This window comes from Heteronotia binoei, chromosome 4, assembly GCF_032191835.1.
Source record: "Heteronotia binoei isolate CCM8104 ecotype False Entrance Well chromosome 4, APGP_CSIRO_Hbin_v1, whole genome shotgun sequence".
In the NCBI taxonomy this organism is placed as follows: Eukaryota; Metazoa; Chordata; class Lepidosauria; order Squamata; family Gekkonidae; genus Heteronotia; species Heteronotia binoei.
The window spans coordinates 488,216-504,836 of record NC_083226.1 but is presented as its reverse complement, the minus strand read 5'-3'; the positions used below and the strand labels follow the sequence as shown (position 1 = coordinate 504,836).

Here is a 16,621-nt window from a genome sequence, read left to right as displayed (position 1 = left end):
GTTTTGAGTTGAGAGCTATATGTGACCACTAGTAGTGTTCTGTTTTTGTCTCTCTTAGGCCTGTCTTTTAACAGGTTTTCTCTGGGTACCATTCTGGCTTTGTTAATCTGTTTCCTGACTTCATCAGGTGCATACTTTAGTTCCAGAAAGGTTTGTTGTAGATACCTCAGGTAAGAATCTCTGTAGAATTGGAGCAGATGTGACTGTAGCATAGACTCTGGCTGTATACAATGGATCATTTGGTATGTTTAGAATGGTAGCTGAAGGCATGCAGGTATGTTTGTCAGTAAGTTTCCAGATGTGTTCCTTGTTAGGTTGATGATGGGGTGAAAGTCTTTGAATGCCTGGTAGAATATGCCGGGAGCTTCTTTACCATGTGTCCAGACAATAAAAATGTTATCAATTCTAAACACAGGTGTAGGAGTGGTGTGAGTGGGTGGGAGGTCAGGAAGTGTTGCTTCAAGTGAGCCATGAAGGTGTTGGCATGTGTGGGCATGTGGGTGCCCATGGCTGTACCATTGATCTGAAGAAATGGTTCGTTGCCAGATCTGAAGTACTTATGAGTGAGAACAGAAAGGCACCGTTTGGTGGCAAAGTCAGCTGTGGTGTTGTCAGAAATCCTATTCTTCATGGCTTGTAGTCCATCTTGGCATACAGAGATTCCACATCCACAGTGGCTGAAATAGTATTTCTGGCTGCCTTGGACACCCTGCCCCCTTCTTTCTCCTTTAAGACCTGTGGGGTTGTTATACTTTTCAGCATTTGGGGCGGTTGGGTTTTTTCCTCTAAAAATAAACTTTTCATAATGCACCAGATTTCTTAAACTAAGACATGGATAAAGGCTGGCCGTGGAGAAGGGGTGTTCATGTGAAAATATTCCCTCAGGCTGTGGTGCAATACCAAGAAAAGGCAACATGCCCTCCAGGAACAGAGGAGAGAGTGAAATAGGAAAAACCACCCAGATTCAGAGAACAGTGTATGTTGTGTGCATTGGATCATTTGGTCTTTTGTAGCCTTGAGCTGCTGCTGGGGCTGTGGAGGTGGCTGATCCCTGTGGCTGAAGCCCTGTGGCTTGACTCTCTAAGAGATTTCATCTCTAGAGAGCGAACGGCTTCTTGGCTTCAAGTTTGAGGTCCAGGTCCTCTGTAGCCAGTGACTTTTCAGCAGGCATTTCCTTCGTGTCTGTGGCATTTGCGGGGAATGAGCAAAGTCTGCTATTCTTAGACTGCTGCGCTGCCAGTTGGAATTCTCTGCCCCTCTGAAGTCTCTTCTGTTCTTTCAGGACACCTGACTGACAGTGAATGTAATCAGAGGCCTCTTTCCAAAAAGGGCTCTCTGGCAGACCGCAAGAGGAGCTCCAGCAGGTCCCGGAGGAAGGGGGAGGAGGCACAGCAGCCCTCAGGATATCATAGTGAAGGCAAGGGCAGGCGATGGCTTCATTCATTCTTTCCTCTCCATCTGAGCTGTGGCCTTGGTCCCCTTTCTGGCTGGGGGACTTCAGGAAGGGGATGTGAAGGGCACCGTTGGTCTATGCCCTTCAAGCTGCCTTCTCCTTCTCTTGATCTGCAGGGGAAACACTGAAGGAGAAACAGGCCCCCCGCACTGCCCCCAAGACCTCCAGCAGCACCAGCAGGCTGCGGGACTTCAAGGAGACGGTCAGCAACATGATCCACAGCAGACCCTCCCAGGCCAGCCAGAGCTCTCCACGGGGGGGAGGGAAGGGCCAAACCGAGACTCAGCCCCTGCCCCGAGGAGGAGCGGCCCCCTCTCAGCCTCGAGACTGGGAGATGGAGAGCACCAGCAGCAAGTCCAAGTCGAGCTCCTCGAGCAAGTACCGCCCCACCTGGAGGCCGAAGAGGGAATCCCTCAATATCGACAGCATCTTCAGCAAAGAGAAGAGGAAGCAGTGCGGCGGCTACACACAGCTGAGCCCTTTCTCGGAAGATGCAGGTAAGGAGGTGGCAGAGGTGCAAGGCTGGGGTGGAGCTGGGAAGGTGCCCTGGTTGGTGCCTAGACAGGACTGCAGGATGGATGGAGTTGCTGCCCTCTGGTCTGTTTATTCAGCCTGCGCTGGAGAGTCTGTGATGGAATTGTGAGTTTTGGGGGATGCTGTTGGTGTGTTGTGTGCTCTGCTGCCCTCTTGATGGTAGCTCTGGCCCTGTAGACATGATGGCGAAAGAAGCCTTTGCTGCGGTGGAATGTGAAGGCCTCCTGGCATTCCTGGCAGGGCTTGTGTGCTGTTCTGTAGGTCTGCCTTCTTAGGGCGAGAGGAAGCACCTGCTCATTACAGCCACTGATGAGATTTGCGGGTAGAGAAACATCAGGTAACTCTAATTAGGGTTTGCCTCTAAAGTAGTAGGCCAAGTTCCAGATTGTAGCCTTTTCTGTTCTTCTTGCGAGAATCAAAGAGAAGTTCAGTCCAGCTCATTAAGAGGAAGGGGTAAGAAAAGTCCAGCAGTGTGAAGACAAAGGTCCCTCTAGCTCAGCCCCTTCTCCAAGAGCAGTCCTGTTCCTGTCCTGAAAGAGGAGACCTCTGCAGTCAGTGCCCAGAAGAGAAGACTGAGTTCACCCCCACCCCACCTTTCACTACCCGAAGGAGTCAGCTCACAATCTCCTTTCCTTTCCCCTCCCCACAACAGACACCCTGTGAGGGAGGTGGGGCTGAGAGAGCGCTGACTGAGCTCTTGAGAGAACAGCTCTGAGAGAACTTGTGACTGCCCCAAGGTCACTCCAGCAGGTGCAGGTGGAGGAGGAGTGGGGATTCAAACACAATTCTCCCAGATAAGAGTCCGCACACTTAACCACTACACCAGACTGGCTCTCCACTGTAATAGAAGCTGATGTTAGGAGTGGTGGTCCGATGGGAGACAGGAAGCCCTTGGAAGCCCCGTGAGAGGACTGGGGAACGGGGAGTCTTCTGAGCTAGAAGGATGGGCATTCACGGGGGGCTCTCTGGCAAGAAGAACAAAATTCAAGGCTGAACAGGGAGGCAAACAGGAGTAAGAAAGCAAAAAGGGAAACAAGGCCAAGCAGAGGGTGAGTCAGAGTTGTAGTAGTCCTACAGAGAGCAGCATCGCAGTATCCCACGCCGCTTGTGTTCCACTTGGAAGAAGGCATATACGTTTCATTGGATCATTGAGAAGCAAAGGAGTATGCAGGGAGGTTCCTGCCTCTGGGACAAAATAACACACTTATTTGCTCTTTCTGTCTTGTATCAGTAGTGGCAGGAGCCACATAGATGGGACAGTTAAATATCATAGTTCTTAATTTCAGAATGGGCTAATTTAAATAAGACAGTTTTAAAGCTGTGATTCAAGCCATGTAAATCACCAGTTCTGTTGTTCATATATTTTCTGGACAAGCACATGCAGTAATTGGTTGCTATAGCAATGAAATGTACTGGTTTACAAGTAAATAAACTCTCTATACATTCTCTGTGAATAGGTTGTGTATCTTTTGGAGCTCCAGAATTCTTGGTTTAGCGACAGGGTGGGCAGTTCTGAAACGGGTGGAGACACAAAGCAAGGGGACTTCTTGGCCAGCCGGATGCTGAGCCTTCCCCAGAAGCTGCTGGCAGCAGAAGACGGTGTGTCCTTGAGAAGAAGGGAAGTGGAGGCACAGCCTGTCCATTTGGAGGAGGGCTTCACTTTCACTGTGGTCTTTGGTGGGAGAAAGAGGAAAGCAGGAGATGAACCGGCTCCTCTGGAAATGGCTGCAACTCAACTTCTCAACATGGAGTTATTAGTTTGATGGCGATAAATATAATTAATGGCCAGTAAGGTTTACTGTGCCATACTGATGAATGACCTTGGAAGGCAGTAATCCCACCCCCTTGTTCATTCCTGTGTATAGAAACAGAACCTTTACTTCAACAGCTTGTTTCAGAGTCAGCCACAAACCCTGGTTTGCCACGTGAATGTGTTTCCTCTTTCCCTCATTCACAGCCATTTAGTTAAAGTCTTCCTTGGCAAACAATGTTTTGCCACTGCCTCCGGACTGACTGTGGTTTCAACTTTCCCTAAAAATGGGATGGGGGATTTTTTTAGAGTTCAAATAGAAGTAACTTTAGAGGAACTTAACAGAAAAATCATGGAAACTCTGGAACCTTCCTGATTCCCTTTCTAATGTTAAATGATGAAGGGCAAACCACAAATTTTGGTTGTCAGGCAGTTTCCATTAAGGCTGGCCATAGCCTGGGCTCTCCTATGCCAGGACTTGCTTTTGCCACCTGGGCTTAACCCCCCAGATGACAGATGGCGTCTGAGCATTCATAAAGCTCCTTCATTCCTCTGAGTGTGATCCTGAGCAGTATTGCCTGGCTGTCAAGCACACTCCAGATGAAAGCAGGTGGAAGGGGCACCTCTTGTAGGAAAGGCCCCCTGTGGCAGCATCTTCAGGGCCCAGCAAAAGTCCGTGCAGGAGCTCTTGAGACCCCCACCTCATTCTCCCTCATATACAGGGGCTTGAGCTGTTCAAGAAGGGCACGGACAGCAGGGGACCTGCAAAACAAAGTGGTGTTTGTGTGTGTGTGTGGGGGGGGGGGTTCTGATATGATAACGGATAGAAAGTTCTTTCTGTTCTAAAGGGAGGAGGGTGTGCAATATGGGAGGGGAGACTATTTAAAACTATAATCCTAGAAGCTCAGATAAAATACATACCACAAGTTAGGAAAGGCACAAACAGGTATAAGAAGAGGCCAGCATGGTTAACAAACAAAGTAATGGAAGCTGTAAAAGGTAAGAAGGACTCCTTTAAGCGGTGGAAAACCAGTCCAAGTGAGATTAATAAAAGGGAACACAGGCAGTGGCAAATCAAATGCAAGACTGTGATCAGGCAGGCAAAAAGGGACTATGAGGAGCATATTGCAAAAAACATAAAGACCAACAATAAAAATTTCTTCAAATATATTAGAAGTAGGAAACCAGCCAGGGAAGCAGTGGGGCCCTTGGATGACCATGGGGTAAAAGGATTACTGAAGGAGGATGGGGAAATGGCTGAGAAGCTGAATGCATTTTTTGCCTCCGTCTTCACCGTGGAAGATGAGACGTGTTTGCCCGCCCCAGAACCACTAATATTGGAAGGGGTGTTGAAAGACCTGAGTCAGATTGAGGTGACAAAAGAGGAGGTCCTACAACTGATAGACAAATTAAAAACTAATAAGTCACCGGGTCCGGATGGCATACATCCGAGAGTTCTGAAAGAACTCAAAGTTGAACTTGTGGATCTTCTAACAAAAATCTGTAATCTTTCATTGAAATCTGCCTCCGTTCCTGAGGACTGGAAGGTAGCAAATGTCACCCCCATCTTTAAAAAGGGTTCCAGAGGAGATCCGGGAAATTACAGGCCAGTCAGTCTGACTTCAATACCGGGAAAGTTGGTAGAAACCATTATCAAGGACAGAATGAGTAGGCACATTGATGAACACGGGTTATTGAGAAAGACTCAGCATGGGTTCTGCAAGGGAAGATCTTGCCTCACTAACCTGTTACATTTCTTTGAGGGGGTGAACAAACATGTGGACAAAGGAGACCCGATATATGTTGTTTACCTTGACTTCCAGAAAGCTTTTGATAAAGTTCCTCATCAAAGGCTCCTTAGAAAGCTTGAGAGTCATGGAGTAAAAGGACAGGTCCTCTTGTGGATCAAAAACTGGCTGAGTAATAGGAAGCAGAGAGTGAGTATAAATGGGCAGTCTTCGCAGTGGAGGACGGTAAGCAGTGGGGTGCCGCAGGGCTCGGTACTGGGTCCCATCCTCTTTAACTTGTTCATAAATGATTTAGAGTTGGGAGTGAGCAGTGAAGTGGCCAAATTTGCGGATGACACTAAATTGTTCAGGGTGGTGAGAACCAGAGAGGATTGTGAGGAACTCCAAAGGGATCTGTTGAGGCTGGGTGAGTGGGCGTCAACGTGGCAGATGCGGTTCAATGTGGCCAAGTGCAAAGTAATGCACATTGGGGCCAAGAATCCCAGCTACAAATACAAGTTGATGGGGTGTGAACTGGCAGAGACAGACCAAGAGAGAGATCTTGGGGTCATGGTAGATAATTCACTGAAAATGTCAAGACAGTGTGCGTTTGCAATAAAAAAGGCCAACGCCATGCTGGGAATTATTAGGAAGGGAATTGAAAACAAATCAGCCAGTATCATAATGCCTCTGTATAAATCGATGGTGCGGTCTCATTTGGAGTACTGTGTGCAGTTCTGGTCGCCGCACCTCAAAAAGGATATTATAGCATTGGAGAAAGTTCAGAAAAGGGCAACTAAAATGATTAAAGGGCTGGAACACCTTCCCTATGAAGAAAGGTTGAAACGCTTAGGGCTCTTTAGCTTGGAGAAACGTCGACTGAGGGGTGACATGATAGAAGTTTACAAGATAATGCATGGGATGGAGAAAGTAGAGAAAGAAGTACTTTTCTCCCTTTCTCACAATACAAGAACTCGTGGGCATTCGATGAAATTGCTGAGCAGACAGGTTAAAACGGATAAAAGGAAGTACTTCTTCACCCAAAGGGTGATTAACATGTGGAATTCACTGCCACAGGAGGTGGTGGCGTCCACAAGCATAGCCACCTTCAAGAAGGGGTTAGATAAAAATATGGAGCAGAGGTCCATCAGTGGCTATTAGCCACAGTGTGTGTGTGTGTGTGTGTGTGTGTGTGTGTGTGTGTGTGTATATATATATATATATATATATATATATATATATATTTGGCCGCTGTGTGACACAGAATGTTGGACTGGATGGGCCATTGGCCTGATCTAACATGGCTTCTCTTATGTTCTTAGGGGGGGTGTCAAGGCTGTTGCAGACGGGAGTCTCTGAGTCTTCCCTGCCTGGGGCAAAGAGGAAACCACCTGCTAATGACAAGGCTGCTTTCACATGTTGATTAGTATTAAACTCTTTTAGAAGTGTTTTTTAGAAACAGTTTTGAAGGCAGCTAGAGTGAAGTGTGGGAGCAGATTTTAAAAATCAGTTTTATTTGTGGGTTTTGAAGTTTAAAAAAAATCTACCAGCATTTATTTGGGCCATTTCTGGGGCCCCGCACTCCCTCTGCTGCTTGGAGAGGATCACCTGCCCAGAAGAGTGCCCTGCCTGCCCTGCGCCTGCATACGCCCCATAAGAGAGGCTGTAGCTTCGAATGCGGAACTCTAACCTTTTGAGTGGCCAGGGCCCCTCTGAGCAGGAAGGGTGGCCAGTGGCTGCTGGTGTCCAACTATAGCTGGCCCTGGCATGCCTGGACTGAAGGGAGTGACTGGCTTCTCTCTGCAGGGCCTGCTTGCTTGCTTTGGCCTGGCCTCCAACTGCAGAGAACAACTGAAGGCAGGGCTAGCAGGAGAGGAGGAAGAGGGTGCTCAGGCTTTCCGGGCCAGCCCCTCCAGCTCTCTGAAGGGCAGGGGGTCCCTGCTGGCTGGCTCAGAACAGACTCCTGGACTTCCATGGCTGGCCAGAGGTTTTCTGCTCAGGAGAGAGAGAGAGCGCCAGATGCTGCAGGCAGCTCTGCTCATAGCCAACCAGAGAGCAAGAAAGCCATGGTGGGGTCAAGAATGCTGGAGCCTTCCTTTGCAAGAAGCTGGCTTGCCCTCTGCCTTGCTCTCTCTGCCAGGAGGAGAGCCAGTTGCCTGTGGAGAAAGAGAAGCAAAACCACTGCCATTCACTCCCTTTTGCTGCTCCTCTCTTTGCTTGGCTAGCTGTCATGTGGGGGGGGGGCAGTTGTGACAGGTCGTTCTGGCACTTCTGTGGCCAACATGTTCTCCTACCACTTGCTAACCTGGAGCCCCGCAGGGCAGTGACCTTGCTGACTTTTCTGGCTCATGGGGCAAAGCCCATGTGGAGAATAAAAGAGCAAAACCCCCTAAATTTCAGGCTCCAAATTCTGTTTCTGTGGGAACTGCTAGAGCAGGGGTGTCGAACTCATGTGTTAGGAGGGCTGGATCTGACACAAATGGGACTTTGTGGGGCAAGGCCATGTGTGTCATAAAATGTAATATGAGGACACAGACAAACACAAAGATATTATGTTTTAACTTAAAATACAAACATGCTTAAAACTCTTGCAATGTTTTGCTTAAAATGGATAGGTGGAGGAATAGTGGGATTTGGCAATGCAGTTTTAGAAATAAAACATCAAGAAAAAGCACAAGGATCACAGCAGAAACTAAAAATACAAAATGCTCTGAGCCTGGGAAAGCAATGAAATGGCATTGCAAGCTAGCCCCCCCTCCTCCCGGGATCTACTCAGATTGGCAATGGCTCTCCAGTGTAATATCCCCCTTTGGCTGCGGGTTCCCAAGCTAGAGTACTCACTAGGCATCAGTTCTCAGGTCCACTGAGCAGAGACAAGCTGGCTCAAAGCATCAACCCTTTATCTGCAAGACACAACTCTAGGAAGCATATAGGCTATAGGAATGCTGAAACAGCACAAAGTTTCAAGGAAAACATGGAATGGATTTTCCATTGAGGTCTCTGGGCCCTATCTGTCTGGGCTTAGAGACTTTAAAGGAAAATCCATTCTGCATTTTCTTTGCAGCTTTGTTTCCTGCTGCAGCCAGACAAGGCAGAAAGAGAAGGGAATTTCAGCCACTTGAGGCGGAGGAGGGAGAAAAGAGCCCGGCAGGTCAGACGTTTGACACCCTTCTGCTCCAGTCTATTATATAGATCTCTCTGAAAAAGCCTTGGCAAAATGCATTGGGGTTGTATAATGGAATAAAACTATTCTGCACCCACCCACCCCAATTGCACCATTTTTTTGGGGGGGGGGGTTGTTCCATTGTTGGTGCAGCCCTCTCCTTCCACTTTCTGCATTGAGGAACAGAAGAGACACAGGTGGTATGCCAAAGAACCACATAATGGCTCTCAAGCCACTGAGTGAATATCGTTGTCTTCAGAGACTTTTAAAACTTTCCTCTCCCAAATGTTGCCTAATAGCTGCTGCCACTTATCCACAAAGATCTTTCCTGTTTTGCTTGCATTTTTCATTCTGACCCCAAGAAGGTCTGTTTTCTGCCTACTCTAGGGGCAGTTTGGAAACAACAACAACAAACTGTGTCTAGAGGCTGATCGAATAAAATGTGACTCTTCTCTCTCTTCATTGTGTCAGCGAAAGAATTCACAGAAGATGAGCTAAAGGAGTCGGTTATTCAAGAAACGAGGCCAATCCAATCCAACAGGTACAAGCCCTGGGCTCTGGGGCGGGGCGGGCACTACGTGAGCGATCCACACCCTCGTCTGATCCAGAGGATGGAGTCTGGCTATGAAAGCAGCGAACGCAACAGCAACAGCCCCGTCAGTCTGGACATGCCTTTGTCGGAGAGCTCGAGCACTTCCAGGTAGGTGCCAGACATGCACAGTTGAGCTCCTGTTAAACACCCTGAGGGCTGGTTCAAATGTTGTCCTCTTGATAGGGTTGCCAGTCCCCAGGTGGGGGCAGGGGATCCCCTGCTTTGGGGGCCCTCCCCCCACCAGAGTTATCAGAAAGCATAGGGGGGGGGGGGCGAGGGTTCTCCATTATACCCTATGGAGACTGATTCCCATAGGGTATATTGGAGAATTGATCTGTAGGTATCTGGGGCTCTGGGGAGGGGCTGTTTTTTGAGGTAGAGGCACCAGATTTTCAGTATAGCATTTGGTGCCTTTCCTCAAAACACTCTCCAAGTTTCAAAAAGATTGAACTAGGGGGTCCAATTCTATGAGCCCCAAAAGAAGGTGCCCCTATCCTTCATTATTTCCAAATGGAGGGAAGGCATTTAAAAGGCATGCAGTCCCTTTAAATGTGATGACCAGAACTCCCTTCAGAGTTCAGTTGTGCTTGTCACACCCTTGCTCCTGGCTCCACCCCCAAACTCTCCTGGCTCCACCCTCAGAATCCCCCGATATTTCTTGGACCTCTTGATGAAGCAGTGCATCAGGATGTAATTGTTAAGCGGGAGCCTCGTAATGACTGCAGTGCCCTGCCCCCAACTCCACAGTTGCTACAGGCCTCTGCAGTCACTGTCACGAATCCCACACTCTCTATTGGGGGCTCTCCTGTTGCAGAGGGAAGGCAGGAAGTACTTTACCAGATCTTTCTTTCTCCTCCTTTTTGCTTTCCGCTTTTTCCTGTTTGGCCTTCCCAACTGCATATGCAAGAACAGCTGACAAGGGAGAGAACACAAGGAAGGAGGGAAGTTGGGGTGCAGCTTGCTTGTTCTTCTCTGCAAGAGGTGGCTCTCTTGTTGCGCAGAGTGTGAAACTCTGCTTCTGCATCTGTAGTGCTCTTAAGAAGCCAACATGTGAACTGCATACAGGACCTCAGGACTGTAGATAAAACAGAAATGCAGTTCTCTGGGCAAATAAACCAGACCTCAGTTTTGGGGGCTCTCCACCACTGTTTTAATGGGTTGAATATCTGGATTCTCCTGAACAGGGAGGGACCTTCCTGTATGGGATGCAGGAATCAGTTCAGCCCCACAGTCCCCACGGGGCAGGACCTACACCTGCCAAGGGAGTGACAGGTGTGAACTGGCATTGAAGAAAATATAGAAATCGGAGTGTTTTCTAACTCATAACTGAAGCCAATACTGAAGGATCTGATGAAGATTTTAGGCACAACGCTGTTTCTTCACGCACTAGTTTACAATGCCTGCCTACCTTGTAGATGAGCGTAACCTGTAAAGCAAGAGGTGTGGCCCAACCCTGTGTAGTTCTTGCAGCAAAAGTCCTGTGTCATGATCTGTGCTGTGCTGTGAGACAGAGGCCTAGTGGGCCTGCGGAGCCTGTGAGGCCTGTATCGCAGTAGGGACTGAGGCCTAGTGGGCCTCGGGAGCCTGTGAAGCCTGTGTTGCAGTAGGGACAGAGGCCTAGTGGGCCTAGGGAGCCTGTGAGGCCTGTGTCACAGTAGGGACAGATGCCTAGTGGGCCTAAGGAGCCTGTGAGGCCTGTGTCACAGTAGGAAAAGAGGCCTAGTGGGCCTGGGGAGCCTGTGAAGCCTGTGTTGCAGTAGGGACAGAGACCTACTGGGCCTCAGGAGCCTGTGAGGCCTGTGTTGCAGTAGGGACTGAGGCCTAGTGGAGAGCCAGTATGGTGTAGTGGTTAAGTGTGCGGTCTCTTATCTGGGAGAACCGGGTTTGATTCCCCACTCCTCCACTTGCACCTGCTGGAATGGCCTTGGGTCAGCCATAGCTCTGGCAGAGGTTGTCCTTGAAAGGGCAGCTGCTGGGAGAGCCCTCTCCAGCCCCACCCACCTCACAGGGTGTCTGTTGTGGGGGAGGAAGGTAAAGGAGATTGTGAGCCGCTCTGAGACTCTTCGGAGTGGAGGGCGGGATATAAATCCAATATCATCATCTTCGTCTAGTGGGCTTTGGGAGCCTGTGAGGCCTGTGTCGCAGTAGGGAGAGGCAGCCTATGACCCCCTGAATTCTCGGCGCTGGTTTCAGCCAATTGGCATCCAAGGAGGCTCTGAGGGGTCTGGTTTAAAAACTCTCTCAGGAGACTGAGACTGGTCTTTCTTTTTCCTGAGAGGTGAAGCAGGCAGGAGGGCTCTGTGTGGGAGGAAGAAAGACCCTTCCTCTGAGGGGGAGCGGGAGCAGGTCAAGGCCTGGGCCTAACAAACTAGAACAGTTCAGTCTAGTCACCTGAGGGACTTTATATTGATTTTCCTTCACCCGTGTTACTTATATAGTTTTAAAGCATCTTATCTGTTCACTTGCCCTTTATTGATTTTCCTGCCTAAAATAAACCTTTTTGATCTTCATCGTGGTCTCTGTGCAGTCCCACACATGGGTCTTGCTGCAGGCAACGGATCCATACCTCGGAGTCTCCAATAGCTCGCCTAGAGCGTTTTTTAGCGAGCTCTCCCACGCGCCCTGGGGAGCAGGCATCGACTGCGCATGCCTGAAGCGAGCTGGAGGCGCCCCTCCCACTCAGTTTCTTCCTTTCCACCACCCAGACAACACCCACCTTGCTGTGTTCTCTTCTCTTCAGCTTGTTTTCTCCTCTTTGGTATCGTATTCACCTTTTCTCTTTATCTCCAGTCTACTCTCTTTTTCGTCCTTATAAAATTAAAAAAATAGCCTTGTTTCTGCACTTTCCTTTCCCTCTTTTTCTCCCCTCCCTTCCCTTGTCCGGAGCGTATGGAAGGGAAACTTACTTTCAAAAAGTGTCGGAGGTGTGGATCTAAAATTCCTACTTCAGATGGACACTCTTACTGTCTTTTTTTGCTTGGGTGAAGCTCATCGGGTCGATACTTGCCCACATTGCGCCAACTTCGGTAAACAGGCGTGAAAAAATCGAGCGGCTAGACTTCAAAGTTTCCTGCTCGAAAAGTCTCTCCGGGCCATGCCCAGCTCTGATTCGCCACCTCCCCCAACCCGAGCGGGAGATTCGGCTGCGTCGGCTGCTCCTCAACCCCTTAAGAAGCATAAGTCCGACAAGAGAGCATCCAAGCACTCTGACACCAGCCATAAGTCTTCGAAGAAGTCTCACCACACCGATCCTTCGGTCTCAGCTTCAAAGAAACCTCATGATCCGACAAGGTCGACTCCAACAACTTCTCCGAGAGCAACCACTTTGACTACTATTTCAACGGCTATGACATCGGTTTCTACCCACTCGGCTCTGCACTTCTCCTCATCTCGTTTATCTTCCCAAGGATCACGCTCATACTATCCTGTCTCTGGCCTCAGAGGTCTTACATGTTCCAACACAGCTTGCGATCATCATCCAACGTCTCCTGGGCCTCATGGCCGCAACAACCTCCATTCTTCGCTTCGCAAGACTGCGTATGTGTCCGCTCCAGCTTTGGTTTGTTTGTGCCTACCATCCACACGTACAACCACAGAATACTCTTCTCACTGTACCTCAGGAGGTTTGGTGTAGTGGTTAAGTGTGCGGACTCTTATCTGGGAGAACCGGGTTTGATTCCCCACTCCTCCACTTGCACCTGCTAGAATGGCCTTGGGTCAGCCATAGCTCTGGCAGAGGTTGTCCTTGAAAGGGCAGCTGCTGTGAGAGCCCTCTCCAGCCCCACCCACCTCACAGGGTGTCTGTTGTGGGGGAGGAAGGTAAAGGAGATTGTAAGCCGCTCTGAGACTCTTCGGAGTGGAGGGCGGGATATAAATCTAATATCTTCTTCTTCTTCTTCTAACTCTCCCTTGTCTGGTGGACTGTACTGAACAATCTACTCTGTGGAATGCCTTTTGTCCTCCCCCCCTCCTTTCGTCATCGTGACTACAGATGCCTCCAAGTGGGGATGGGGAGCCACTTAGAGGACAAGCCTGTCAGGGATCTGTGGACTGCATCCATAAGAACATACGAGAAGCCATGTTAGATCAGGCCAGTGGCCCATCCAGTCCAACACTCTGTGTCACATAAGAACATAAGAGAAGCCCTGCTGGATCAGGCCAATGGCCCATCCAGTCCAACACTCTGTGTCACATAAGAACATAAGAGAAGCCATGTTAGATCAGGCCAATGGCCCATCCAGTCCAACACTCTGTGTCACATAAGAACATAAGAGAAGCCCTGCTGGATCAGGCCAATGGCCCATCCAGTCCAACACTCTGTATCACATAAGAACATAAGAGAAGCCATGTTAGATCAGGCCAATGGCCCATCCAGTCCAACACTCTGTGTCACATAAGAACATAAGAGAAGCCCTGCTGGATCAGGCCAGTGGCCCATCCAGTCCAACACTCTGTGTCACATAAGAACATAAGAGAAGCCATGTTAGATCAGGCCAATGGCCCATCCAGTCCAAAACTCTGTGTCACACAGCGGCCAAATACACACACACACACACACACACACTGTGGCTGCCGTTTCAAGGACATGGTCTCAGAGCGGCTTACAATCTCCTATATCTTCTCCCCCCACAACAGACACCCTGTGAGGTGGGTGGGGCTGAGAGGGCTCTCACAGTAGCTGCCCTTTCAAGGAAATTTTATTGCAAACGCCACTGATGGACCTCTGCTCCATATTTTTATCTAACCCCCTCTTGAAGGTGGCTATGCTTGTGGCCGCCACCACCTCCTGTGGCAGTGAATTCCACATGTTAATCACCCTTTGGGTGAAGAAGTACTTCCTTTTATCCATTTTGACTTGTCTGCTCAGCAATTTCATCGAATGCCCACGAGTTCTTGTACTGTGAGAAAGGGAGAAAAGTACTTCTTTCTCTGCTTTCTCCATCCCATGCATTATCTTGTAAACCTCTATCATGTCACCCCGCAGTCGACGTTTCTCCAAGCTAAAGAGCCCTAAGCGTTTCAACCTTTCTTCATAGGGAAATTGTTCCAGTCCTTTAATCATTCTAGTTGCCCTTTTCTGGACTTTCTCCAATGCTATAATATCCTTTTTGAGGTGCGGCAACCAGAACTGCACACAGTACTCCAAATGAGACCACACCATCGATTTATACAGGGGCATTATGATACTGGCTGATTTGTTTTCAATTCCCTTCCTAATGATTCCTAATAATTCCCAGCATGGCGTTGGCCTTTTTTATTGCAAACGCGCACTGTCTTGACATTTTCAGTGAGTTATCTACCACGACCCCAAGATCTCTCTCTTGGTCAGTCTCTGTCAGTTCACACCCCATCAACTTGTATTTGTAGTTGGGATTCTTGGCCCCAATGTGCATTACTTTGCACTTGGCCACATTGAACCGCATCTGCCACGTTGACGCCCACTCACCCAGCCTCAACAGATCCCTTTGGAGTTCCTCACAATCCTCTCTGGTTCTCACCACCCTGAACAATTTAGTGTCATCCGCAAATTTGGCCACTTCACTGCTCGCTCCCAACTCTATATCATTTATGAACAAGTTAAAGAGCATGGGACCCAGTACCGAGCCCTGCGGCACCCCACTGCTTACCGTCCTCCACTGCGAAGACTGCCCATTTATACTCACTCTCTGCTTCCTATTACTCAGCCAGTTTTTGATCCACAAGAGGACCTGTCATTTTACTCCATGACTCTCAAGCTTTCTAAGGAGCCTTTGATGTGGAACTTTATCAAAAGCTTTCTGGAAGTCAAGGTAAACAACATCTATCGGGTCTCCTTTGTCCACATGTTTGTTCACCCCCTCAAAGAAATGTAGCAGGTTACTTCCCCTACAGAACCCATGCTGAGTCTTCCTCAATAACCCGTGTTCATCAATGTGCCTACTCATTCTGTCCTTGATAATGGTTTCTACCAACTTTCCCGGTATTGAAGTCAGACTGACTGGCCTGTAATTTCCCGGATCTCCTCTGGAACCCTTTTTAAAGATGGGGGTGACATTTGCTACCTTCCAGTCCTCAGGAATGGAGGCAGATTTCAATGAAAGATTACAGATTTTTGTTAGAAGATCCACAAGTTCAACTTAGAGTTCTTTCAGAACTCTCGGATGTATGCCATCCGGACCCGGTGACTTATTAGTTTTTAATTCGTCTATTAGTTGTAGGACCTCCTCTTTTGTCACCTCAATCTGACTCAGGTCTTTCAACACCCCTTCCAACATTAGTGGTTCTGGGGCGGGCAAACACTTCTCATCTTCCACGGTGAAGACGGAGGCAAAAAATGCATTCAGCTTCTCATGCATATAAACTGCCTAGAACTTATTGCTGTTCACAGGGCTCTTCAGTCTTTTCTCCTGTCTGTGGCTGACTGACATGTTCAGATTACATCCGACAACATGGCCACTGTTTTTTATGTGAACAAACAGGGTGGGACCAGGTCTCTACGTCTGTGCCGCATAGCCTTAGTCCTATGGGAGTGGTGCATCAAGAACAACATCTATCTGACTGCCATCCATCTGCCAGAAATAGAGAATGTGTGGGCTGATTCCCTCAGCAGGATTCGCATAGACGACCATGAATGGTCCCTCAATCTACGCTACCTATGTCGCATCTTTGCATGCTTCGGACGTCCACAAATAGATCTCTTTGCGACAAGGGACAATTCGAAATGTCTTCTCTTTTACTCCAGGAGAGGCAACGATGCTTTCCTTCACACTTGGAGGGGCCCACTTCACTACCTTTTCCCTCCAACTCCTCTAATCACCCGATCCCTACTCAAGATCGTTCGGGACGGTACAGATTGCATCCTGATAGCGCCATGGTGGCCATGGCAACCATGGTTCACGAGACTCCTTCAGATGTCGAATCACACCTACCGCCGCCTTCCCTTGGCAGACGATCTCCTCACCCAGAATCATGGCCAAGTATGGCACCACAGCCCCCAAATCCTGGGGCTTACAGCATGGAGAATTCGGCCATGATTTTACCACCAGGAGTCGCAGAAGTTATCCTAAATGCCAGAAAACCTTCTACTAGGCGCTCATACCAATGCAAGTGGAGGCGTTTCTGCTCTTTTGCATCCTCTCAACAACTTGATCCAGAATCTGTACCTCTCCCTTCGATCCTAGAATACCTTCTGTCTCTACAGGTTTCGGGTCTCAGCTATTCCTCCTTGAAGGTTCACCTTTCAGCCATCTCAGCCTTCCATAAGCCTATTGATGGTCAGACTGTTTTCTCCCATAGACTGTCCAAATCATTCCTCAGGGGCATGTTGCACCTTCATCCTCCTATCAAACCGATTGTGCCAGTTTGGAGTTAGTTCTTGCACAACTTATGAAACCCCCGTTTGAACCCTTGGCTACTATGGACC

The 16,621-nt window shown here is 48.8% G+C and overlaps 1 protein-coding gene across 2 annotated transcripts in view; it reads left to right on the top strand.

Moving 5' to 3' along the window:
• Positions 1-16,621, top strand: part of USP54 (ubiquitin specific peptidase 54) — a 100,099-nt gene that overhangs the window by 39,535 nt on the left and 43,943 nt on the right. For both annotated transcript variants that reach the window (XM_060236663.1, XM_060236662.1), the window contains exons 11-13: positions 1,283-1,417; positions 1,570-1,950; positions 9,099-9,327. In XM_060236663.1, the coding sequence (XP_060092646.1) occupies positions 1,283-1,417; positions 1,570-1,950; positions 9,099-9,327 (745 nt within the window). The remainder of the gene's footprint in view (positions 1-1,282; positions 1,418-1,569; positions 1,951-9,098; positions 9,328-16,621) is intronic.